This window comes from Pseudophryne corroboree, chromosome 2 (genome assembly GCF_028390025.1).
Source record: "Pseudophryne corroboree isolate aPseCor3 chromosome 2, aPseCor3.hap2, whole genome shotgun sequence".
In the NCBI taxonomy this organism is placed as follows: Eukaryota; Metazoa; Chordata; class Amphibia; order Anura; family Myobatrachidae; genus Pseudophryne; species Pseudophryne corroboree.
This window is the reverse complement of record NC_086445.1, coordinates 326,554,108-326,581,606: the sequence shown is the minus strand read 5'-3', so window position 1 is coordinate 326,581,606 and position 27,499 is coordinate 326,554,108. Positions and strand designations below refer to the sequence as shown.

The 27,499-nt window shown below is 40.8% G+C and overlaps 1 protein-coding gene across 1 annotated transcript; it reads left to right on the top strand.

The window, feature by feature from the left end:
* Positions 1 to 5,416: 5,416 nt before the first annotated feature.
* Positions 5,417 to 13,091, top strand: SPRY2 (sprouty RTK signaling antagonist 2). The gene is made up of 2 exons (XM_063953001.1): positions 5,417 to 5,896; positions 11,357 to 13,091. The coding sequence occupies exon 2, from the start codon at positions 11,408 to 11,410 to the stop codon at positions 12,353 to 12,355; it is 948 nt and encodes a 315-aa protein (XP_063809071.1). The 5' UTR covers positions 5,417 to 5,896; positions 11,357 to 11,407; the 3' UTR covers positions 12,356 to 13,091.
* Positions 13,092 to 27,499: the final 14,408 nt, after the last annotated feature.

The following is a 27,499-nucleotide window of genomic DNA, read 5'->3' as shown; positions in this document are numbered from 1 at the left end:
CAATATTTAGTAATTATACCCATGGCTGTTACATTAAAAATAATCTAAATTAAAGAATGCTAGAGTAACACTTTTACATTAACAGCTAAAGCAATATTTTAGCAAACAGTTTTCTTATTAGAAATCTTGGGGTCATGTGTCTTATTGGTATATATTATTATATTCTAAAATACATTTAAAAAAATAAGATTGCAGTGTTTGTGCAATTCACAATAAAACAATATATTATAATGTTACAGTACATGCCAATTATGGCTTCCCCTTCAAACCTCTGACAACTTATTATAATTATTAGTATTACTTTCTTTATGTTAAGATGTCACAAACTGTTGGCAGCGCAGAACAGGGAATAGATATAGTAACAGCTTACCTTGACATATCATAAGTATAGTAAATAACATATATCAAATTGCATGGTAATCCAACCTTGACATCGATTCAATTGAACGCGGATTGAATAGTGCTGGAAGGGAGGTCACGGAGCTATTCAACTCAGCATCATTTTATCCCTGACTAGTGGATTTCTTCTCACACCCATCCCAGGGTGCAAGCAGAAATCCGACCAAACTAGGGGGTAAATTTACTAAGGTGGGAGATTTTTAGAACTGGTGATGTTGCCCATAGCAACCAATCAGATTATATATATTATCTGCTAGAAGCAGCTAGATAAATGGTCAGTAGAATCTGATTGGTTGCCATGGGCAACATCACCAGTTCTAAAAATCTCCCACCTTAGTAAATTTACCCCTAGGTCTGCGATGCTGCTTTCTGCCCTATCGCCACGCAAACAGCATCGCAGCAAGGCACTTTAATTGGAGAATACCGGATCTCGTAACTAAACACCCTGTTTAGTCTGCTAGTATGGGCATTCTCCAATTTAGTATCACACTGAATTGAATTACTCCGGGAGCTCCCTCTCGGCGCTATTCAATTCACTCGGAATTGAATCGACACCCATGTTTGTTCTCAGTGGTACACAGTATATATTTTTGATGATAAGTCCGATAACTTACTAGTAGGTTAATTGGCTTCTAGTGTGTTGTGTGTGTTGGCAGACCATGTAGACTGCTAGTTCCAATGGGGTAAGAACTGATGTTAATAATTACTTGTAATAGGAATAAATCACAAACAAAGATGGCTGCTTCACCCTCTGCAATAATGTAAACTGCTTTGAGTCCTACTGAGAGTCATGCATTATATAAAAAAGATCTATGACTAGTGTTACTGCAGGTAATGTCTTGGAGACTGATTAAGCTTGGTACACACTATATTATACAATGCTCACTTAAAATGAAATGTACTTTGCATTTTTTCCTTGCAAGGAAACATCTGATACTATACAGTTGTACCTACTGTAGCAATCCTCACTATTTATTTGTTCTAATGATGGGAAATAATAGAGATTTATATATGCAGATCTTTTGGCAAGTTGGTCATCAGATCGTATACATTGTAAAAAGTTCACAATACCGTGATCTCATTTACATCATCGTCTAAGCATGCTTGAATGGCCAATCATGTGATGAGACCAGCGATAATTGGAAACTGTATGTACATACACTTTATACAAATCTCTTACTGATCATAAAAGTCTCAGCTGATCTGCCAGATAATTGTATAGTGTGTACCCAGCTTTATTAGGCAGACAATCAAAATGAGTTATGAGAGCAACATCTGAAAAAATAGATTAATATTAATGAAAAATATTCCAAAAATCCTTTCATTTAAAAATTAGTTATTCACAGATGTCAAAGCAGTTTAAAAGGCATCTTGTCCAACACAAAGCCAAAACAAGTGACGCATATAATTTTTCAGGGTGCAATACCGCTCTTAGGCCTTTAGGTGTCACTATTGCTGCTGTTCTCTATTAATGTGTCTGTTATAATTTTTAACAATCCTTCAGAAGTGAAGAAAGCTTCCAGACAATATCATTATTGCTAACTTAATGGTCTCTAATCAGGAATCTCCAATTAAAGTTTGTCTCCCAAAAAAAGTGTTCCCAGATATTTATTTATTTACGTAGTTAATGTATGTGACCTACTGTATTTTGTATGGAGCTAATAGTGTAAATAGTCTACAGTTGTTAATTAATATAAATATATAAAAAAAATGTGAAGAGTAAGATAATGTTTCAAGGTGTGTTATCATTCTGTTTAAAAAAAAAAAGTGTTTCTCAATATGATGCAGACTTTACAAATATAGGGAAAACAAATACAATAGAACTTGCAAATTCACCCTGTCCTACCAATCCAAACTGTGATGATATCAAGAGGAAACAAAGCTGTTTACTCAATTATATTAGCATTACTGATAAGGCACTGAGTGCTCGATTGTGCTCATCTCGGTCCTTTTATGTGTGACATGAGTGGTTTACCTCACACACACCCCTGCCCCCTCCTCACTTTCAAATACACTGTCCCAAGTGATTTAATTACAAGACTTGCAATCAGTTAATTTGTTTCTCTAATGACACACACACACACACACACACACACACACACACACACACACACACACACACACACACATACATATATATATATATATATATATATATATACATTATGCAGCCATAATTGCATCATGAAACCATGGGGGTCATTCCGAGTTGATCGCACGCTGCTGATTTTCGCAGCGCAGTGATCAGGTTACTACTGCTCATGCGTATGCACCGCAATGCGCACGCGCGTCGTACGGGTACAAACAGCATTGTTGCTGTGCAATGCTTCTAGCGACAATTCCATTTGCACAGCCGTTCGCAAGGGGATTGACAGAGAGAGGGCGTTTATGGGTGTCAACTGACCGGTTTCTGGGAGTAATAGGGAAAACGCAGGCCTGTCCATGCGTTTGCAGGGCGGGTGTATGACGTCAATTCCGGGACCGGACAGGCTGAAGTGATCGTAAGGGCTGAGTAAGTTCAGACCTACTCAGAAACTGCAAAAAACTTTTTCGTCCCACTCGGCTGCGCATGCGATCGCACACTTGCAAAGCGAAAATATACTCCCCCGGGCGGCGATTATACGTTTGCACGGCTGCAAAAAGTAGCTAACAAGCGATCAACTCGGAATGAGGGCCTGTGTACTATAAAAAAAAATTGCACTATCCCAGCAGATTATGGTAGGAAGGTAGGATGAATGGTGGTTGATTAGCATACTTATCTGGAAAGAAAGTTGCTACATTGCAATCAATGAAGTTCTACATTATCAAAATAGTACTTTCCATTTCTATGTAGATTAGTTTCCCTTCCGGTAGTGAAATGGTTAGCAAACATTAAGGAAGTATCTCTGGCAGCATTTCCGAAATGGGTGGGGTGAGGAATGATCTCACCCTCCATGCTAATGGCTCTGCGCTAGGAATGCATTCCCCACATGCCCTCATTGGGATACAACACGAGACCGGGCTCCTCCTAGCGGCAGCACAGACATTCAGGCTGACTGCTATTGACACTTATCCGTGTGGGGGAGGTAAGGAGGGCGCATATTACACTTCACACCGTTTCCTGTCTTCTCTGCTGGCTGCTGGTGTGCTATTGTATGGATGCCTTCTGCAACGTCACTAACAATACAGTACGTCACTAACAATACACTAACGCTGTCAGAAACAAAAGTGCACAAAGTGTCAAGTTATATGGGATAACTTTATACTTTATTACATGATTGTGCTATTCAGTGACATTAACGTGATTCATTTACTCATCATATAAAAGTTCTTTGCATGGTACACGTTATAGTATCTCTATACTAGTGTCTTCTTTGGGGAATATCTGTCCTATGGTTAAGGTGGGCATTTGTATCTTTCTCATTGCATTTACTGTTAGTAACATGAGGTTTCATTTATTGCAAACTTGGATAGAAATTTAAGTTATAATATGATTAAGGGTTTTGGTGAATTATGATTTCTTAATAATAAAAAATGTGAGCTAGTTAGTATCTATTTTAGATGTATCTTATTTACACTGTTATGTAGAATGATGCATGTGCAGTACATTGGAGTATTCACATGTATTCATTCATATGTAATCTAGTAGTTTCATCTTGGTAACTAGAACTATAGCTGGTAGAACAAGTATCAGTATCGGCACAAAGCAAAACCAGAAAAAACGAAATCAGAAAAGTTGTTGCATACAACTGTTGTATTTCCTGAAGAAGTCAAAGTCACTGACTTCAATCAATCAATCTATAAACTTCCTTAGCAGAAAATATGACAGAGAGATAAGTAAAGGGGATTCCAATTCTCTATTAGAATTTTGCCCTCCTCCATGGTATCCATTTGGATGGTCGACCATGTTAAGGTCGACAGTCATTAGGTAGACCACTATTGATCGACATTGACATGGTCAACATGGACATATGACCGACACATGAAAATGGTCGACACATGAAAAAGTTGACACATTTTTTTTTTTCAATTAGATTTTTATCTTTTTCATACTTAACCATCCACGTGGACTACAACTGGGAACGGTAACCTGTGCCGAGCGCAGCGAGGCCCCTGCGAGTACACTAATTGGGATTCCTGGTCATGTTACCAAAAAAATGACACCAAAAACAGTGAAAATAATCCATGTCAACCTTTTCATGTGTTGACCTGTCCCATGCCGACCATTTTCATGTGTCGACTATTAGTCCATGTCTCTGTCGACCAATAGTGGTCAACCTAATGAGTGTCGACCTTAACATGGTCGACCATTCATACCAGAAACCTTTTCCATACTAGAGGCTGCATTTTCTTTGTCCTCAGTAATTCCAGAGTACCTCTCTGAGACAGACCTTCCTGGCACATGCAGCTTCAGAGCAGTCATTTATCACTTTTACAAGTGTGAACAGATTCATCATACACATCACTGTATGAAAAAGCTTTTTCTTTCTTTCAGTGTAACTTCAGTTTAAAATGAATCAGCAACTGTGACACTTACACAAGGGCATTGGCTGCTGCTACCATTCAGTTGCTACATTTCTACCATAGGTGGAATGAATGTGTTGATGTATGTTTTACTATTATTCCAATTCACAAATCTCCCTATATGGATTGTGAGAAACAAAGGGATATGAAGTATAAGTTAGTTACTAGAGTTTGGGAGAAGTAAGTGCAACATACAAGGAAGTACAGTTGCATACAAAGAATAGTGTGTTGTTAGTAGTGAGGGGGATACACAGAAGGATGAGCATTAGTATAAGTCAGTATTATTATTAGTCACAAAGATAAATGGATGTGTGCAGGGTACACATGCTGTAATTGCACCCTGGTATTTCTATACTGCATGAGTGACACTGAGCGGGGCTGATGTACACAATAGCTGCATGGGACAGTAACAATATAATAGTGTACAGTTACTGATGAGTGCTCCCACCCACCACACTACCCTGAGCAAATGCTCTTCCAGCAGCAGCAGCAATCAGAGGCCATTGCCCTGTGAGATCCCTCCTGCGGCTCAGAGCTGGGAGTGTGAGTGAATGTAGCCCCGCAGAGCCAATGAGCACGGACCGGATGCGATATATCCTCTGGGACAACAAATACTCTGTTCCTCCTCAGTTCCACATGACGCCATTTACTGCTGCTGCCGCTGCATATCGCCAACCTCTCCTGAGAGCCAGAGAGCGCAGCACTGAGCACACTGGCCGCAGCCACTAACCCGCTGCACAGTCCCAGCCTGCTCACTCTCACAACAGCCAGTCCCAGCACCGCTTCTTCCCTTGTGGATGAAACTTCTGGCTGAGCCCGGAGTACTGTGCGCTGCCCGGCCGCCTGCGCTTCGCGACCTCAACTTGTTTTTCTTCGCCTTGTTGTTTGGAGCCCTACTTCCTAGCGGACTGTGCGCGGCGATCCCGGGAGCGGATTTACTGGCAGGACCTGCAAACTTTCCGGGGCGAGGAGTTGTTGGGCAGCTGCGGTTACGGTGCGTATGGAGTATGTATAGTTACCCCTCATCTGGCCTGGCTCCATAGCTGGGACAGGGATTATTGGGTACCAGGCGGTGCTTTGCAAGACTGGGGGACCTACTGATTGTATAATACTGTGTGTGTGTGTGTGTGTGTGTGTGTGTGTGTGTGTGTGTGTGTGTGTGTATGTATATGTGTGTGTATATATATATATATATTTATTTATTATATTTTTTTTTTCTACTCCCACAGTCGGGGTATTGCTGGACCCCCAATGTCTGCTTTTTAACCATTAAGCTGGTATTTTGCTTTCTCTCCCCATTGGGCAGTGTAGGGTGTGAAAACGTGGCTTACTATGGAAAGTAGTTTGATACAATGTTTATTAGTTTGCTACAATGTTTTAATAAGTTGGACTCTATTTCTGTTGCAAAGTTTTCATGCATGTTTAATGACATGTCTATAGTTTCCATATGGGGATTTGGGGGTTACCCTGTGGACTTAGAAGTAGGATCTGGCTTGTGTGTTGCTGGCAGTAAACCTGTTGATATTTTAATAAAAGTGCATTTACTTTCTGATTGTGTTGTGAAGGTTGTGTTCTGTTTTCTGCTGTCTCTGCTCAAAGTTTCCACCCTGTGGTTTGCATGGAGTTCTATTTTGAATTTAGAAGAGGATATATCTTGTGGTGTTGAGCAGCTTCGGAAATGTTGTGGTCTAGTTTAAAGAGCTATTTATGTCTTTTCACCCTGTCCCCACAGTAAACTCCTTGCTCCCCCTCCCCTAATCCTCAGTCTGATCACACACTCTGCTTCTAATGGGGTTTTCAGAGGAGGGGATTGAGGAGGGGGGAGGCTTGCAAAGGAAATCGAGAGACAGCATTAAAATTCATAGTCATACAGTACATGAGGCAAACAAAATAAAAGTAAACTTGTGTTTATTAAATATAACTTTCATATATAATTTTTTAGCTTTTATTTAGAATGTCAAAAACTGACAACAATCCTCTATTGAAAGAACTTCGAAAAATGCCGAAGTTTCATGAGTTTGCTGCAACAGTTAGACCCAATTTGGTGCGCAGAGTTTCTTCTTATTTAAGTGTCTTCTCTGAATGTTTAGAAATAGATACGGTGTGTACACTATTTTATTAATATAGTTGTGAAGATTCTGTTAAGTACCTGGGAACATGTGTAAGAGGCCATGTAAACAGTTTTGTATGTTCCGTTTCTCAATCATCGGATGTTTGTGATTATACAGAGAGTCTGATATGGTAGATAATGATTGATGTGCACACAACTAGTTGACATCTGGTAAACCCTCTTCAGCGGTAATACATCTATTTCTTTGGGAGTTCCTATGGCTGTTTTGTCATGTTAAAGGCCTATGTAGAAGAACTATGTAGGGAAAAGTTATTTGCTCTATACGCTGTAATAATATAGTTCTGTGCTAAACCATAGGTATTGTGTTAGGATTAGCCAATTTAAGCAATGTTAATTCACAAAATCAGCATCATATACCAGAGCGTGTACACCGTGGCTACAGTTGCATATTGTTTTTGTTTTAAGATCTGAAAGAAGTTGAGTACATTAGTTGTATTGTATTGGAGCACATAATGCATCATATTAGGGATGTACCTTGTGGCTCTTGAAAATTTTACTGATTTTCAGACAATATTCTAAATTACTTGTGTCTCTTTAGAGCCAGTGACTACATATAGCCTGAAGTGGTGTGCAAACTTCATAACATAGCTAACGCCAAACTATTTCTAAAGTGAATTCTGGTTAAAAAGAGCAGATAAGATCTGACAGCGGTTTCAATGTTCTTCTCTACAGATGGATGTCAATTGTCTCTTCAGTTCCATGCTTTAATTTACTTGACTAGCCTAAACCATGAAAGGCAGGATCATAACTGAAACATTGACTTGTTGCGTTTGGTACCTGCCATCTAAAATATAACTTCCAAATGTATTTTAGACACTGGATTGCAGAATTGATATAGCGCTTGAGGTTGTAAATGCCCGATTACCCTGGTTTTTAATAGTATTTGTTTATGAGACTGCTGCTCCGAGTGAAAAAATTATGCATTAGTTTGGCCTAAGATTAAAACACTTTAGTTTTCTTGCTTTAAGTAACATATGTAAATACACAAGGGTAACATAAAGGTGCCCAAATAAATTATACCAAGTAAATATTTTGAGCAGTACACTTTCAGTCAGTGCAAGAACTGGAATCTCTGCACGTACAGCATGTTGTAACCTAGCTGAAATGATGTGTATTGGTTACATGAAGTCAAAATCTTTGTTTGCATTTTCACTTAAATGCTTGTTCAGAATTTACAAGCACAGTGTCCTCTTCATTTTATAAATTCTTTAAAGTTATGTTGTACAGCCTGGGTGTGAACGTGTTAACTGTAGGCAAACCAGGTGTTTCCCATTAGTGTTTGAATATTTGTTGAAAACATATAGGTCTTGCAAAGAAAATCTAATATATTGCATACATGGTAAATGTGATGTGAAAAGAAATGGTGAGGGGAATTGGCGCTGAGAGAATGTTAGGAATCAATACTTATCCTAAAGATCGTGATGGATCGGATCTGTAGATGTTTTTCTTATTCTTCTTAGGTTTTCCTTGTTCCAATGTTCTCCCGATGGGTTTATCAGCATGGAAAAACATAAAAATGACTGGTGGTTAACCACTGATGTGTGGAAATATTCGGAAGAAGCTTTTTAAGAGATGGGATCTATTTTCTCCATAGACATATAGTTTTATGTTTTTCCATGCTGATAAACCCATCGGGAGAACATTGGAACAAGGAAAACCTAAGAAGAATAAGAAAAACATCTACAGATCCGATCCATCACGATCTTTAGGATAAGTATTGATTCCTAACATTCTCTCAGCGCCAATTCCCCTCACCATTTCTTTTCACTTCATATTTTAGCTTTTTGGATCATCTGGGATAGATCCAAGGTATAAGGGAAAGGCAGCAGAGATTTAAACAGGAGCGCCATTAAACTTCTCAATAAAGCCTTTTGCTCATTCGGTAAATGTGATGTGTCTATAGACTGTACATAGACTTATGGGCACTACATACTTGTCGACCCACGGCTGATGCGGCCGGTAGACGAGCCGGCGGCGGGGGGGGGGGGGGGGGGGGGTGTGACAGGGGGAGTGAAGTTTCTTCAATCCCCCTATCACCTGGCGCCATAGCAATGCATGCTAATATGGACAATATCGTCCATATTGGCCTACATGCATAAGCGGCGGGGCACCAACGATGAACGAGCGCGGGGCCGCGCATCGTTCAAAGTTGATGCCTACACACTGAACGATATGAACGAGTTCTCGTTCATTAATGAACGAGAATGTTCATATCGCTCAGTGTTATCTTCTAGTGTTAGGGCCCAATAGAATGGTTTTGTTTTGTTTTTTCTACCGATCTATTACAGTATATGTGCTAATAGAATGCTCAAATTTAAATTGAGTATGTTTGTGTTGAAGAATCCATGGGTATATCTAGAACACCTACTGTTTCATATGAATAAAATGCTTGTACAATTCTGTATTTATGAATGAATCTACTGGATCCTATATGAGAATGTCTGTTCATTTTCAGATAGGCCATGGATAATGTTTGCACAGCAATGATCTCAATCCCTTCATTGTCAAATAACTTAACAGAGAATGTGCTGTTTGCTGGATGGCTGTTCAGTTAAACAGGCCTTATTCTATAGATCTCTGCAATTAAAAGGGCTCTTCATCCAGAAATGTGGTAAGGGTGATGGCATCCTGTTTGCGAGACTTGCAGTAAATTCCATGAATAATGTGCATTATTCAGCCCATCCTCATTTAGTTTAGTTACCAGGCCCTTTGGCAAATGTATCAAAGCCATCAAACCATAAAGACTTGTGCTGTAAATGCAGGTACTGTTTGTTATGCGAATAGCAAAGTGTTCTGGCCATTGTCATTCACACTGTTGTGACCTGAGTAAAGAGGGGACAGTCTCATTATGGCAGCTGGTTTCCTGTTACTTGAATAGCTGTTAATGCAATCTAAGGGGAACCTGGTTTCCATACACCTGTTGTGACATGTTCACATATGAGAGGAAGGGATAAGCTGCTTTTGTCACGTTAGTGATAGTCTAGGAGTAGTGTTGACAAACCCCTCTTATAAGGTCTGCCTTATTTACCAAAATAGTTTTTTACTTTGTGCAAAATTTGCATCAAAATTTATTTCGTTACATGTTGTTTTTTTTCCATATTATACCACTTCCTTATAACGCCCAATTTTGGTAAAGTAGTATAAATTGTAGTCACTGATTTACCTTCTTTTGAGCTACAGTTGATGGGATGTCTCCTTTAATAGATGGAGGGGTATATCAAAGCTAAAAGAGAGAAATTGTGAGATATAAAGTTCTAACTAACCAGCTACCTTACATTTTACAGCCTTTGTTTGAAAAATGACAGACAGCAGCTGATTGTTTGGTACTTTCTCTCACAATTTTACCTCTCTCGAAACTTTGATAAATACCCCCTAAATGTGTGTGATTTATATTTTTAACTACTAGTGGTGGCTTGTACTTGTGACTAGTATCCATTACACAATTTATAAAATGGTTTCCAGGAAAATGTGTAGATTGTGGCAGTTATTGCATTATTGAATATTTGCTATCTACTTTGTTACAGATTTACTGTAAATTGGCTAAAAAAAAAAAGTTGTACATTTTTATTCTGGTCTACGTAAGAAATTCTTGCACTGTGTATTTTTTCTATTTTTACTCCAAACACAATCTTTTTGTTGCCGTTTTAAAGAAATACTACAAAACAGGGTGTATTGGTTTTAATGGTAATGAATTGAACTGGCTTATATCCTAGGCAACAAAGTTATATGCTAGGTGACTGAGGGGTAAATGTATGAAGCAGAGATAAGAGTGGAGAAGTGAGACAATGGAGAAGTTGCCCATGGCAACCAATCAGCTGCTCTGTATAATCTTATAGCATGCAAATTATAAATGTTATGTCAATGCTGATTGGTTGCCATGGGCAACTTCTCCACAGGCTCACTTCTCCACTCTTATCACTGCTTCATACATTTACCCCTCAGTTACCTAACAACACATACTCTATCTGCCCAAATTGGGGATCTGATCTATGAAAGCCTTTGCATAACTTTTATATGTAAAATGATGTGACCACCACTCCTACTACTCAGCCTGGTTTCATCAATGTGTATTTTTTTTTTTTATGTGATGATTTTAATCATGGGAAATGATAACAAATTTTGTCAGAAAACTTATGCTAAAGTTATGAATATGTGCAATGATTTCCCATACAACTGGAAAAAGTACTTTTTAGCTAGCATGATTCCATGGTCTATTTGAGACATTTGTTAATGCAAATCTAAATGAGTATTTCTAAACTAAATGTTTTCCATGAGCCAATAGCAGATTGAATGACTTTTTTTTTTTTTTTTCCTCCCTACCAGGATTTCAGATGTGTTCTCGGTCTACTGGAGTGAAAACTCTTCAGAGTACTGATGGAAGCAAGAGTACAAAATGGCAGCTTATCCCAACCTTTACTCCAGGCTCGGCGTGACAGTGGGAGACCAAATGGTGAAATTGACCCAAGGGATATTCTCACCCAGCAAGTTCATGTTTTGTCATTGGAACAGATAAGAGCCTTACGGAACACTAATGAGTATACCGAAGGACCTACCGTGGCTCCCAGACCTTGGGTTAAGCCGGTTTCTCATCAAACTATCCAGCACAAAAATGAACGAATACATGTGGTAACAGACCAGAGGCAGTTTAGTAGGAGTCCTCTTTCACCAATGCATTCCTCATCTCGGGCATCCTTGTCTCGGTCCATTAGTACAGTAAGTACAGGATCAAGGAGTAGTACAAAGACAAGCACAAGCAGTAGTTCAGAGCAAAGACTTTTGGGTCCATCCTTCTCTTCTTCGGAGATGGGTGCTGATCAGATAATTCGAGTACAGCCCAAAGTTGAGCTGAAACCAGAGGAGTTAAAGCCCTCAAGCAAAGAAGACTTGGGCTTACATGCATACAGGTGTGAGAGCTGTGGGAAATGTAAGTGCCAAGAATGCACTTATCCCAGGACTCTTCCCTCTTGTTGGATATGTGACAAGCAGTGCCTTTGCTCCGCACAGGAAGTGGTTGACTATGGGACTTGTGTTTGCTGTGTCAAGTGCCTGTTCTATCACTGCTCAAACGATGATGAGGACAATTGTGCGGACAACCCTTGCTCTTGCAGTCAGTCACATTCCTGCACGCGATGGTCTGCCATTGGTGTTATGTCCATGTTCTTGCCTTGTTTATGGTGTTATCTTCCAGCCAAGGGTTGCCTTAAATTGTGCCAGGGCTGTTACGACCGGGCAAAGAGGCCTGGATGTCGATGCAAAAGGTCAAATACAGTATGTTGTAAAGTTCCTCAATTACAGGCCAGAAATCTGGGAAAGCCTACATAGCACAAATGGAATTAAATAAAAGTAGTTGGACTTACTTTTATTTTAACACACACATGCAATCATATAAAGAAGCCATCTCGGCACACTTGGCAGAGAACAGTGGGATGTTTTCCTGTTTGCAGTGAAATGTTTATGCCATATTAACTGATAGTCTTGTTAGAGAATGGGTAATCAAGCTCCAACTAAGAGCCAGTGTTCTGTGACACGTATTATATAAGCTAAAGCAACACAGACACTACTACATAACTGTGCATTGTTGGTGAATAATATTTGCAACATATGTAAATTAGCAAATGACTTTCATTTTTTTTGTTTGTTTCTGCAGAGATAATGTCCTATATTTTTGTACATATACAATAATATTTACAACTGTGAAAAATAGTGCCACAGTAATGGCGCAATCACAATGTACTAATATACGTTGAGAGGAATGTGAATCTATCCGAATGGTTAGGTTGTGCGTCGCCTTATTGAAATCTTAATATTTCTACTCTTTGGACTGTCTGTATATTGTACAGTTACAGTAAGAGTCAGCCTTTATTTTCTAATTTTTCAACATAATGTTTAGTGTAAAGTATATTTATTTGAAGTTTTATTATTTTATAAAAGAGAAATATTTATTTTAAGAGGCATCTTACAAATGTTCCCCTTTTTATGATGTCAGTTTCTGCAATTAGGGGTAACTGATGCATATGTTCACTATAAAATAGAAAATATATTAACGTTTGAAATTAAACTTAAGTGGTGCTTCATTCTTTTGACATGAATGTGTTAGCATGGAGTGGCTGAATGTTATTGCATATGAATGTGTGTGACTGTGGTTTCCCAAGATATAGTATAAAAGGCTGTCACACTTGACTTTCAGTGCAAGCCTAACTTTCATGAACCGGTAAGTGAATGGATTTATGAAACTTTATTGCAATGAATTAGAAGGGTACACACGAGCATTTTGGAAAATTGTAAAAAAAAAAATAATAATCCATAAGTCTTGTAGAAATATATATTCTCTCCCCTTTTTTTTTTTTTTTTTTTATATATAGAGAGGACATGTTCAAGGATCGTTTCAATATTTATTCTTTTTCTTACACTTATCAGATGCTGTATTTGTGTGCAAAGTCCAATCTGTGGAGTTGCAACTTTAAATGCCCCATTTACAGCCCTCCACCACTAGTTGCCCCATATATATTTTCATTGCAGAATACACCACCCACTATAAACTGCATGTGCTACTATGTGGCGGTTCTGGGTGGAGGAGTTCTAGTACAAATATCACATTTTTTAACAGTAGTATTGTATCAAGAGCTATGTCTTCCGGACCAGTAACATGTCTGTGCCAAAAAATGCTTTCCATTGAATACTGTATTTTCTGTGCTTAAACTGCCCAAAACACTTTTTCAACTTCCTCAGCCTATGTGACAGATTAACCTAATAATTAAGGTTTTTGCTGCTTCATATCATTATGAAAATTGAGATTTAGAGTTTGTTCAATACTTACAGAATCCTTTTGTGCAAGATTTCTCTGAGATTTGAGGGGGATATTATCAAAGATAAAGTACCAACCAGTCTGCTCTTAACTGATTTTCCAAACAGCCTGTAACATGTAAATTAGGAGCTGATTGGTTTGTACTTCATCTCCTACAATTTTATCGCTCTCCAAGGTTTGATAAATAGCCCCCTGAATCTTAAGGAATTGGGGGTTTAACATGAATCACAATAATATATTGTGATAAATTCTACATCCTCTAATCCAGTACTTGTTGGCTGCAGAGAGGACATATTTTGGGATGATTGTGCACATATTGTTTAATTGCATGACGGACTGAACCGTATGGACTGAAAGGGAAAAGGTCTTTCTGGTGGCGAAGCGATAGTTGTTACAATGTAATACAGTACATAATAATTTGTCAATCAAATGCACTGATTTACCTCTTGTAGAATCAATGAAAAAGTTCAAATATAAACAGACAAGCATATGCTAAATGCATATTGGATAGTATTTCAACCTGGGTAAATGACAATTAGCCAAGTGACTGGAAAGTGCTTAACAATTATCCTAAATAGTAATTTGTACTATTTCAATATAGACTGTCCCACATCTTCTAACAGAAACATGCAGTGGGAGTATTTAAACATGTGTGGCTACATTGGTTAATGGCACTTTTAAATCTACCACCATCACAGCCACTAGATTTACATGTGGCAGTTACATTAAATAAAAACATACTCCTGGTTTTGTATTTTGTGTATTGTCCCTTATATATCCTGTGGCCAAAACTGCTAAAGGCGCTGTGGTTTTGGAAAGAGCTACTGATTAAAATTTAGCACAGGGGCTTATTTATTCTCCAACAGGAAGTAGGTATATTACACGCTGCATGAAGAATGGCCACATCTGTTTATTTCCATTGTAGAATGTAATAAACTATCTTCCTTTTTCATTCCCAATGATGTACAATGTAAGGTAGGAAGTCACCTTTACTAAAGAGACAAGTATTTTTAGCACCTGCATTCAGCATTGTTGGATTCAACTCTGGCTTTGACCTGCACCTATTGGTAATTACATTTGTGTTACAGCACTATGTAGAATGTTCAAATCTTCTATTTACACTGTAAGAATGAAGCAATGTGAGCTAATTGTATTCTGAATGCTCTTGTTCTCATTCTCCTGCTATTCACCAATGAAGGGACACTTTACTCTCAATATGTCTATGTTAATTTGAAAAATATGCCAAGTATGGGTAATGTCAAATGAGCTATTAAAACATGGCTTTTAAGTGTGGCATTTAACCGCTACAGCACAAATACATGGTAATGAATAGTGAATTGGAACTAGCAATTGTGTAACGTATATAAATACTTGTTTGAGCCTCCATTCATTACTATGTATCAATGCTTTTAGTGATAAATCAACATACCCTACATCACAAAACCTATGTTTCAGGGCAAGTTCTTGCCTTTCATCAGAGAAAATATTTTTTCATCATGTCATTTTATAGACATTTTAATATTGCACTATTTACCTATTACCTAGTAATATTTACTAATTACCTATTCCATGGCTGTAAAGTTCAAATAGGCAAAATATAGTTTCACGCATTGCAGATATTTACATAGGTGGGTGTGATAACTTCTGTTATCTGCTGTTTTGGACTGTGAAAGGTTCTTACTCACAGGAAGTCTGCTATTCATAGAAAAATAACTTGATCAAACTTTTACCTTTGATAGTTTCCTGCAGAGGTGTGCATGTTCGTGGTAGCACATTCATATGATATGAGTAAAGGCATTAAGTGGTCCTTTAAGGGCTTAGGTATGTATTCCTATCATTTATTACTTAACTGGAGAACAGATTTACTCATAATTCTGTTTTCGGTTTTTAATATATCATGTATTCCTTCATTATGGAAAACAACACCAAAGTCACACTTATATAGTTTTAAGTATGCACTTTTAACTGTTTAATTGTCTAAGTTTATTTTATATTTTTGAACAGTATTTATATTCTTCATGCTGTCTACCTCCAACACGGGTTGAACTCTACCCAATGCAGTTCTACATTTAATAGATTAGCTTTAAATAGTATGAGCACCTCTGATGTATATTTGCAAAGCTTTTGCAAGCCACTGCATCTGACCGGGCTTGGCCTTCATATTTAAAGTGGCACTAATTTTAAGTGCAAAACACACAGGGCGATGCGATTTTATATTAGTGCAGCTTTAAATTTTGAGTTAAAATCTCTGAGAAGCAGAGGCCTGCAAAAGCCACCACTTCGTAAATCTACTGCCATGAATGTGAGCTTGGTTGGTGGATGTGACAATGCTCATAGCACTCCTATTCTTATTTTTATTAAATGCACTTTAAACAATAGTTTATACAGAACATTCTTTACATTCATGTGTTTGTAAAAACAAGTAGAATCTGACGTTGATTTCCTTACCAATATGCCATGGACGGCTTAATATTTTTTTTCTTTTAATTGAAGCAAATGTGCATATATAAAATACTATTCTTTAAATACAAAATATACAATATATGGATACTATAATTGTGCAATATTTACATACCAATCTGTATATTATATATACATACTCCATATATAATGCCAAAGTAGCACATTTTCTTTAAAGTAGAACTTAAAAGTTAAAAATGACAAAGCTAAATGCACAGTGTATGAAATGCAAATAAAAATATTACTTGCACAACACTACTTAACAAAGTTTAATGTTTTTTCTTAGCCCATTGGCAGTTTGCAACAAGTCATTGATAAATCGTTTACTGGTATAGTAGTTCATATGCTCCCCTTTCTAGTTCTCTGGCTGAGTTGAACACACTGAACCACTTGAATTGCTCACTAAAAGAATAGTAGACCTTTGCAAATGACACATAGGAATGTAGTGAAGCCATTTGTGTCAAAGTGTTGATGTGACTCACTTGAAACAAATGTGCCTGCTTTCAGGATATGTCTGATCTGGAAAGTTACCTTCCACTGAGGTCAAAATCTTGCCACTGCCAAGTTTCCCACCAGAAGTCTAGGAAATTATTTACCTGGCTTATTAACAAACCATCGCTTCCTGTTCTTAACGTTTGTCTCAAGTCTTAAAGCAGACTTACAAAAATGAAAGGTCAGCAAGTACACAGTACAATCCTAAAACTCTGAACGTATTTAGAATTTCATCCAACAAAAACAAAATGAGATCAATAAATTTGGGACTTTGGGCAGGAAGTTCATTCTGTTAACTCTTCAGACTTGCAAAACATTTACATTAAGGGACGTGCTCTGTGTGTGTGGGCCTGCAGTATTGAAAGCTTTTCACCTGAAATTTTATATTGGAATGTTTAGAATCTATGATACAGTACTTAAACCAGCTATACTTTACATTATGTAACTTGTTTATAATATTGTTTGTTGCATATGTTTCATTTAATTATCAATTGCATAATACACTAGTATGAAACTTAATAATTTACCAGTCTGCGTATAAAAAAATATCTATGTTTTATGTAGTGTTAAATAAATGAGCAATGTGCAACAAAGTATTCGTAACATAAATTAATTTGTATTTTTTAGTGGAATGTGTTCATGTACATGTTTCATAGTGGTGGGTTTTTTTTGTGGCAAGTTCCCAATTCTACAAATGATTCTAATTGGGATCGGTACGGGATGTCCCATACCTCACGGGCTGGGTGCGCTCGCCACACTTCGGGCCCGGTGGCCTCCTCGGGTGGTGGTGTGGACCACCACTCAAGTTAAATAGTTTTAAAAATATTGTGTTTATTGTCTTGCATTTACAAGGCTTGTGGGGAAAAAAAAAAACCTGTTGTGGATCAATAGATCTACAGTCAGGAGATCTACAATCGTTAGGTTGACACCATATGGTCAACAGTGATAGCACTGGGTACCAGGGTGGTTTTGAGTAGAGATGAGCGGGTTCAGTTCTCAGAGAACCGAACCCTACCGGACTTCACGTCACGAGCCAGGCTCGGGTTTTCCCACCCGACTCGGAAACCAGAAGGAGGCAAAACGTCATCATCCCGCTGTCGGATTCTCGCAGGGTTTGGATTCCATATAAGGAGCCGCGTGTCGTCGCGATTTTCACTCCGGCAGTGGAGAGTGTAGAGAGAGGACGTGTCTCCGTTCTCAGTGTCCGTGTCTTGTACTACAACTATGCAGTCACAGTGGTTGTGTACTCTGCTGCCATATGTCTAGTGCTGCTGTATAAGTCCAGTCCAGTGGTGCTGTGTTGTGCTGCATCAGTCCAGTCACAGTGGTGGTGTCCTCTACTGCCATATGTCCAGTACTGCTGTATAAGTCCAGTCCAGTGGTGGTGTGTTGTGCTCAGAGGCAGATTGGCCATAGGGTTTACAGGGAAGATTCCCGGTGGGCCTACGCACCCGTGGGGCCTGTTTTGTTTGAGGACATGTGGTCCTTTTTATAGACATAACGAATAATGCAAAATAATTCGCATATATGAAAATTACTTTGCCACTTAGCCTGTGATTGCAGATGATCTACTGTATGATCTGTCTGCCTGCTTGGCTGACATATAAGATTGAGTGAATAGTGATTGGGATACGGTAGGTGTAATAAGCAAGAAAATATATCTTTCTAAAGAATTATATAGTTTCCTAAATTCTGAAGGTGTATCATATAATGTGCTCATATTTAATTTTATTTATTTTTAACTTCCCCCTTGATGCTGGACATGCCCACTATCAGGAAAGTCTTGGGGGGAGGGTGCTGCTGCCATGGCTAGACCTTACAACTCTGGTACTGCCCGTGTGGGGCCACTATTACAAATTTTTCCAGGGCCGCTTTTTGTTCCCAATCCGCCCATGGTTGTGCTGCATCAGTCCAGTGGTGGTGTGTTGTGCTGCATCAGTCCAGTCACAGCGGTGGTGTCCTCTGCTGCCATATGTCCAGTGCTGCTGTATAAGTCCAGTCCACTGGTGCTGTTGTGCTGCATCAGTCCAGTGGTGGTGTCCTTGTGCTGCCGTATAAGTGCAGTGATCCTGCTGTATAATTCCAATGGTACTGCCGTATAAGTCAAGTCCAGTGGTACTGCTGTATAAGTCCAGTGATCCTCCTATATAATTCCAGTGGTACTGGCGTATAATTTCAGTCTAGTGATTCTGCCGTATATATGTCCAGCGATACTGCTATATATGTCCAGCGGTACTGGCGTATAATTCCAGTCCAGTGATACTGCCGTATATGTTCATTGATACTGCCGTATATGTTCATTGATACTGCCGTATATGTTCATTGATACTGCCGTAAATATGTTCATTGATACTGCCGTAAATATGTTCATTGAAACTGCCGTATAATTCAAGTGCTACTGGCGTATAAGTCCAGTCCATTGATACTGCCGTATATGTGCAGTGATACTGCCGTGTATGTCCAGTGGTACTGGCGTATAATTCCAGTGATCCTGCCGTTTAAATCCATATAATTCTGTATAAGTCCAGTCCAGTGGTGCTGCCATATAAGTTCAGTGGTGCTGTCCTGTGCTGTATATTATTTTCTACAAATAAAGGGGTTATTAATATTTAATCCAAATAATTTTCACAGGGTTTGCCCTGTATGGTGTAGAGGTACGCTCTCCTGTACCGCATATTGTTATATAACTCCAGAAAAATAATGGAGAACAAAAATTTGGAGGATAAAATAGGGAAAGATCAAGAACCACTTCCTCCTAATGCTGAAGCTGCTGCCACTAGTCATGACATAGATGATGAAATGCCATCAACGTCGTCTGCCAAGGCCGATGCCCAATGTGATAGTAGAGGAAATGGAAAATCCAAAAAGCCAAAGTTCAGTAAAAAGACCCAAAAAAAGAAATTTAAATGGTCTGAGGAGAAATGTAAACTTGCCAATATACCATTTACAACACGGAGTGGCAAGGAACGGCTAAGGCCCTGGCCTATGTTCATGACTATTGGGTCAGCTTCACATGACGATGGAAGCCCTCATCCTCCCGCTAGAAAAATAAGAATTAAGCTGAAAAAAGCACAGAAAAGAACTGTGCATTCTAAGATGTTATCACAAATCCCCAAGGAGAGTCCAAGTGTGTCGTGGTTGCGATGCCTGACCTTACCGAAACACTGGACGGGAAGAGGTGGCCCCCTCCACCATTTGCATGCCCCCTGCAAATGCTGGAAGGAGCACCCACAGTCCAGTTTCTGATATTCAAATTGAAGATGTCACTGTTGAAGTACACCAGGATGAGGATATGGGTGTTGCTGGTGCTGAGGAGGAAGTTGATGATGAGGATTCTGATGGTGATGTGGTTTATTTAAATGAGGCACCAGGTGAGACACCTGTTGTCCGTGGGATGAAGAAGACCATTGTGATGCCTAGGCAAAATACCAAAAACGCCATCTCTTCAGTGTGGAATTATTTCTCCACAAATCCAGACAACAGATGTCAAGCTGTGTGTTGCCTCTGTCAATCTATAATAAGTAGGGGTAAGGACGTTAACCACCTAGGAACATCCTCCCTTATATGTCATCTGCAGCGCATTCATCAGAAGTCAGTGTCAAGTTGTGAAACTTTGGGTAAGAGCGTAAGCAGTCCACTGACACCTAAATCTCTTCTTCCTCTTGTACCCAAGCTCCTGCAAGCCACACCACCAACTCCCTCATTGTCAACTTCCTCCTCAGTCAAGAATGTCAGTAGTCCTGCAGGCCATGTCACTGGCAAGACTGAGGAGTCCTCTCCTTTACCGGGATTCTTCTGGAGGATCCTTGAGTGGTATGCCTGCTGTTGCTGCCTCTGCTGTTGTTGCTGCTGGGAGTCAATCGTCCTCCCAGAGGGGAAGTCGGAAGACCACTTGTATTACTTCCAGTAAGAAATTGACTGTCCAACAGTCCTTTGTGAGGAAGATGAAATATGACAGCAGTCATCCTTTTGCAAAGTGGATAACTGAGGCCTTGACAGCTATGTTGGTGTTAGACATGCATCCGGTATCTGCCATTAGTTCAGTGGGACTTAGAGAATTGTTTGAGGTACTGTGTCCCTGGTATCAAATCCCATCTAGGTTCCACTTCACTAGGCAGGCGATACCAAGAATGTACAGAGACGTCAGAAAAAGTCCTCAGTCCTCAGTGTCCTACAAAATGCAATTGTACCCACTGTCCACTTAACCACGGACATGTGGACAAGTGGAACAGGGCAGAATAAGGAATATATGACTGTGACTGCTCACTGGGTAGATGTATGGCATCACGCAGCAACAACAGCAGCGGCACCAGTAGAAGCATCTCGCAAACGCCAACTCGTTCCTAGGCAGGCTATGCTATGTATCACTACTTTCCACAGGAGGCACACAATTGACAACCTCTTAAAGAAACTGAGGGACATCATTGCACAATGGCTTACCCCAATTAGACTCTCCTGGGGATTTGTGATATCTGACAACACCACCAATATTATGCGTGCATTACATCTGGGCAAATTCCAGCATGTCCCATGTTTTGCACATACAATTAATTTGGTGGTGCAGAATTTTTTGAAAAATGACAAGGGCGTGCAGGAGATGTTTTCGGTGGTCCGAAAAATTGTGGGCCACTTTCGACATTCAGCCACCGCGTGCCAAAGACTGGAGCACCAGCAAACACTCCTGAACTTGCCCCGCCATCACCTGAAGCAAGAGGTGGTAACGAGGTGGAATTCAACACTCTAGATGCTTCAGAGGAGGGAGGAGCAGCAAAAGGCCATTTAAGCCTATACATCCACCTACGATATAGGCAAAGGAGGGGTAATATACCTGACTCAAGCACAGTGGAGAATGATTTCCATTTTGTGCAAGGTTCTCCAACCCTTCGAACTTGACACTCGTGAAGTCAGTTCAGACACTGCTAGCTTAAGTCAGGTCATTCCCCTCATAAGGCTTTTGCAGAAGCAGCTGGAGAAATTGAAGGAGGAGCTAAGACTAAGCAATTCCGCTAAGTATTTGGGACTTGTGGATGGAGACTTTCATTCGCTTTGCCAGGATTCAAGGGTGGTCAATCTGTTGAAGTCAGAGCACTGCATTTTGGCCACCGTGGTCGATCCTAGGTTTAAAGCCTATGTTGTATTTCTCTTTCTGGCAGACACAAGTCTGCAGAGGTTCAAAGACCTGCTGGTGAGAAAATTGTCAACTCAAGTGGAACATGACCTGTCACCAGCTCCTCCTTCATTTTCTCCCACAACTGGGGCTGGAAAAGGATAAGATTTCCTAGCCCATCCGCTGGCAGTGTTGCAGGGCAGTCAGGAGCGATTGCTGATATCTGGTCCGGACTGAAGGACCTGCCAATGATTACTGACATGTCTACTGTCACTGCATATGATTCTGTCACCATTGACAGAATGGTGGACAATTATATGAGTGACAGTATCCAAGTAAGCATGTCAGACAGTTCGTATGTATACTGGCAGGAAAAAGAGGCAATTTGGATGCCCTTGCACAAACTGGCTTTATTTTACTTAAGATGCCCACCCTCCAATGTGTACTCCGAAAAGAGTGTTTAGTGCAGCCGGTTACCTTGTCAGCGGTCGGCATAGGAGGTTACTTCCACAAAATGTGGAGAAGATGATGTTCATCAAAATTCATTATAAATTCCTCCGGGAAGACCTTGACCAGTAATTGCCTCCAGAAAGTACACAGGAACCTGTGATGATGGATTCCAGTGGGGACAAATTATTACTCTGTGAGGAGGAAGATGTACACAATGATAGGGGTGAGGAATCAGAGGATGAGGATGAGGTGGTAAAGCAGTGATAAGTACAAGTTGATAACGCACCAGCCAATCAGCTCCTAACTGACAATTTACATATTGGAGCTGATTGGCTGATGCGTTATCACCCTGTACTTATCACTGCTCTATCACTTCTCCAGGGTTAATACATCTGCCCCCGATCCTCAACTCACCCTAATAGTCCATGTTTTAATTATATCCATGCATTTAAAACTTGGACCATTAGGGTGCCTTGAAGATCAGGGGCAGATGTATTAAGACTGGAGAAATGATAAAGCAGTGATAAGTGCAAGGTGATAACGCACCAGCCAGTCAGCTCCTGTCAATTTACATATTGGAGCTGATTGGCTGGTGCATTATCACCTTGCACTTATCACTGCTTTATCACTTCTCCAGGCTTAATACATCTGCCCCCATGTTTGGGAACCTCTGGAATTTGCATGTTGCAGCATAATCACATTTACTTCAGTATGGTCTTCCCGTAAACAGACTGTCCCTCTTACAATCTATTTCTAACATAGCAGCTAGGCTGATCTTCTGTGCAAAACATTCTGCTGCTTTTGCTTCACTATGCCAGTCCTTACATTGCCTGCCTGCAACTAAATCCAGTATAAAATATACTTTTGCTAATATTAAAGGCCATAAACAACACTACACCAACATACATCTCTTCACTTACCTCAGAATTTCTCCACACTTTGCTCAGGACCTGTGTCTCTCATCAACATGCATTACCTGTGCATTCATGGTTGCAAGACCTTTTTTGAGCTCTATCCACTCTGTGAAATGCCCTCACTCCAAACCTTCAAGCATTTCCTGAAAATTCACAAAAACTCACCTTTTCAGGCAGCTTATCAAATCCCAGAGCCACCCACATAACACCCATAGTATATTCTACACAACTAGGATCCATATACAATACAACCCACTGACCCCAAGCCAACATTGCTATGTGACTAGATCATGTAGCCCACTAATACTCCTTTTCCACTGAAGTCCTGGGACTGACTTGGGATTTGGAACATGGTTCCAGAGCAGGTCAGACCCAGAACACCCTGTTTTGTTCTTATGTTTGTAAATCCAGTCATAAGGACACAGAGACATGTGTGTTCACTGCTGTGCTGTTTTATTTAATCACCAACTCCAGACACACTGCACACTGGACCACCCACTTCCCAGCATCCCCCTGGTCCTAGGGACCATCACTGAAGATTCAGGCTTACACATATTAGTAAGGGAGTGTCTACAAATATTAAGCATTCTAATACACTAACATCACAACCCCCTTTCACACAGCAGCTCTGACCCGGGATATTCCTGGGTCAGAGCCGTTTACATTGCACATGGATGCAGCAGCGCTAGGAGTCTCAGCAGCAGCATTATCCCCAGTAGAGATTCTTGCTCTGCCCCCTGATGTCACTGGCCCAACCCCCATTTCAGTGTCTGCACAGCAGGAACCAGGAAAATCAGCGTCCTGTCACTATGTACACGTATCAGGATGTGACCATGCTGTAAATAGGGGACCGGGTCAGATGAACCAGGTTACCAGTTTACACTGCCCCTTAACCTGGATCCTTCACGGGACCAACACTGCTAGCCATCTGGGTTGGATTCCTGGGTCACTGGACCCGAGTTAACCCTTTTTCTCTATCGTCCTAGTGGATGCTGGGGTTCCTGAAAGGACCATGGGGAATAGCGGCTCCGCAGGAGACAGGGCACAAAAGTTAAGCTTTAGGATCAGGTGGTGTGCACTGGCTCCTCCCCCTATGACCCTCCTCCAAGCCTCAGTTAGGTTTTTGTGCCCGGCCGAGAAGGGTGCAATCTAGGTGGCTCTCCTAAAGAGCTGCTTAGAAAAGTTTAGTTTTAGGTTTTTTATTTTACAGTGAGTCCTGCTGGCAACAGGATCACTGCATCGAGGGACTTAGGGGAGAAGAAGTGAACTCACCTGCGTGCAGGATGGATTGGCTTCTTAGGCTACTGGACATTAGCTCCAGAGGGACGATCACAGGTACAGCCTGGATGGGTCACCGGAGCCGCGCCGCCGGCCCCCTTGCAGATGCCGAAAAGAGGTCTAGAAATCGGCGGCAGAAGACTCTTCAGTCTTCTTAAGGTAGCGCACAGCACTGCAGCTGTGCGCCATTGCTCTCAGCACACTTCACACGGCAGTCACTGAGGGTGCAGGGCGCTGGGGGGGGCGCCCTGGGCAGCAATGGAAACCTGTTATTTGGCAAAAAATACCTCACATATAGCCTCCGGGGGCTATATGGAGATATTTAACCCCTGCCAGAATCCGTTGAAGAGCGGGAGACGAGCCCGCCGAAAAGGGGGCGGGGCCTATCTCCTCAGCACACAGCGCCATTTTCCCTCACAGAAAGGCTGGAGGGAAGGCTCCCAGGCTCTCCCCTGCACTGCACTACAGAAACAGGGTTAAAACAGAGAGGGGGGGCACTAATTTGGCGTTAGACATATATATAAAGATGCTATAAGGGAAAACACTTATATAAGGTTGTCCCTATATAATTATAGCGTTTTTGGTGTGTGCTGGCAAACTCTCCCTCTGTCTCTCCAAAGGGCTAGTGGGTCCTGTCCTCTATCAGAGCATTCCCTGTGTGTGTGCTGTGTGTCGGTACGTGTGTCTCGACATGTATGAGGACGATGTTGGTGAGGAGGCGGAGCAATTGCCTGTAATGGTGATGTCACTCTCTAGGGAGTCGACACCGGAATGGATGGCTTATTTAGGGAATTACGTGATAATGTCAACACGCTGCAAGGTCGGTTGACGACATGAGACGGCCGACAAACAATTAGTACCGGTCCAGACGTCTCAAAAACACCGTCAGGGGTTTAAAACGCCCGTTTACCTTAGTCGGTCGACACAGACACGGACACTGAATCCAGTGTCGACGGTGAATAAACAAACGTATTCCTCATTAGGGCCACACGTTAAGGGCAATGAAGGAGGTGTTACATATTTCTGATACTACAAGTACCACAAAGATGGGTATTATGTGGCAGTGAAAAAACTACCGTAGTTTTTCCTGAATCAGATAAAATAAAATGAACCTTTTCCCGCCAGAAGTTAGGGCGCGTTGGGAAACGCCCCTTAGGGTGGATAAGGCGCTCACACGCTTATCATACGGCCGCCCTCAAGGAGCCAGCTGATATGAAGCTGGAGAAATATCCTAAAAAGTATATACACACATACGGTGGTTATACTGCGACCAGCGATCGCCTCAGCCTGGAAATGCAGTGCTGGGTTGGCTTGGTCGGATTCCCTGACTGAAAATATTTTAGTGATATATAGAGATGAGCGGGTTCGGTTTCTTTGAATCCGAACCCGCACGAACTTCACTTTTTTTTTCACGGGTCCGAGCGACTCGGATCTTCCCGCCTTGCTCGGTTAACCCGAGCGCGCCCGAACGTCATCATGACGCTGTCGGATTCTCGCGAGACTCGGATTCTATATAAGGAGCCGCGCGTCGCCGCCATTTTCACACGTGCATTGAGATTGATAGGGAGAGGACGTGGCTGGCGTCCTCTCCATTAGAATAGATTAGAAGAGAGAGAGAGAGAGAGAGATTGTGCAGACAGAGTTTACCACAGTGACCAGTGCAGTTGTTGTTAAGTTAACTTTTATTTAATATATCCGTTCTCTGCTATATCCGTTCTCTGCCTGAAAAAAACGATACACAGCAGTCACACAGTGTGACTCAGTCTGTGTGCACTCAGCTCAGCCCAGTGTGCTGCACATCAATGTATAAAAGCTTATAATAATTGTGGGGGAGACTGGGGAGCACTGCAGGTTGTTATAGCAGGAGCCAGGAGTACATAATATTATATTAATTTAAAATTAAACAGTGCACACTTTTGCTGCAGGAGTGCCACTGCCAGTGTGACTAGTGGTGACCAGTGCCTGACCACCAGTATAGTAGTATATTGTTGTATACTATCTCTTTATCAACCAGTCTATATTAGCAGCAGACACAGTACAGTGCGGTAGTTCACGGCTGTGGCTACCTCTGTGTCGGCAGTCGGCACTCGGCAGGCAGTCCGTCCATCCATCCATAATTGTATAATTATATACCACCTAACCGTGGTATTTTTTTTTCTTTCTTTATACCGTCGTCATAGTCATACTAGTTGTTACGAGTATACTACTATCTCTTTATCAACCAGTGTACAGTGCGGTAGTTCACGGCTGTGGCTACCTCTGTGTCGGCAGTCGGCAGGCAGTCCGTCCATCCATAATTGTATTATTATAATATATACCACCTAACCGTGGTTTTTTTTTCATTCTTTATACCGTCATAGTGTCATACTAGTTGTTACGAGTATACTACTATCTCTTTATCAACCAGTGTACAGTGCGGTAGTTCACGGCTGTGGCTACCTCTGTGTCGGCAGTCGGCAGGCAGTCCGTCCATCCATAATTGTATTATAATATATACCACCTAACCGTGGTTTTTTTTTCATTCTTTATACCGTCATAGTGTCATACTAGTTGTTACGAGTATACTACTATCTCTTTATCAACCAGTGTACAGTGCGGTAGTTCACGGCTGTGGCTACCTCTGTGTCGGCAGTCGGCAGGCAGTCCGTCCATCCATAATTGTATTATAATATATACCACCTAACCGTGGTTTTTTTTTCATTCTTTATACCGTCATAGTCAGTCATACTAGTTGTTACGAGTATACTACTATCTCTTTATCAACCAGTGTACAGTGCGGTAGTTCACGGCTGTGGCTACCTCTGTGTCGGCACTCGGCAGGCAGTCCGTCCATCCATAATTGTATTATAATATATACCACCTAACCGTGGTTTTTTTTTCATTCTTTATACCGTCATAGTCAGTCATACTAGTTGTTACGAGTATACTACTATCTCTTTATCAACCAGTGTACAGTGCGG

Coding starts and splice junctions, on each gene's coding strand:
- SPRY2 (XM_063953001.1), top strand. CDS start 11,408: ATGGAAGCAAGAGTACAAAATGGCAGCTTATCCCAACCTTTACTCCAG.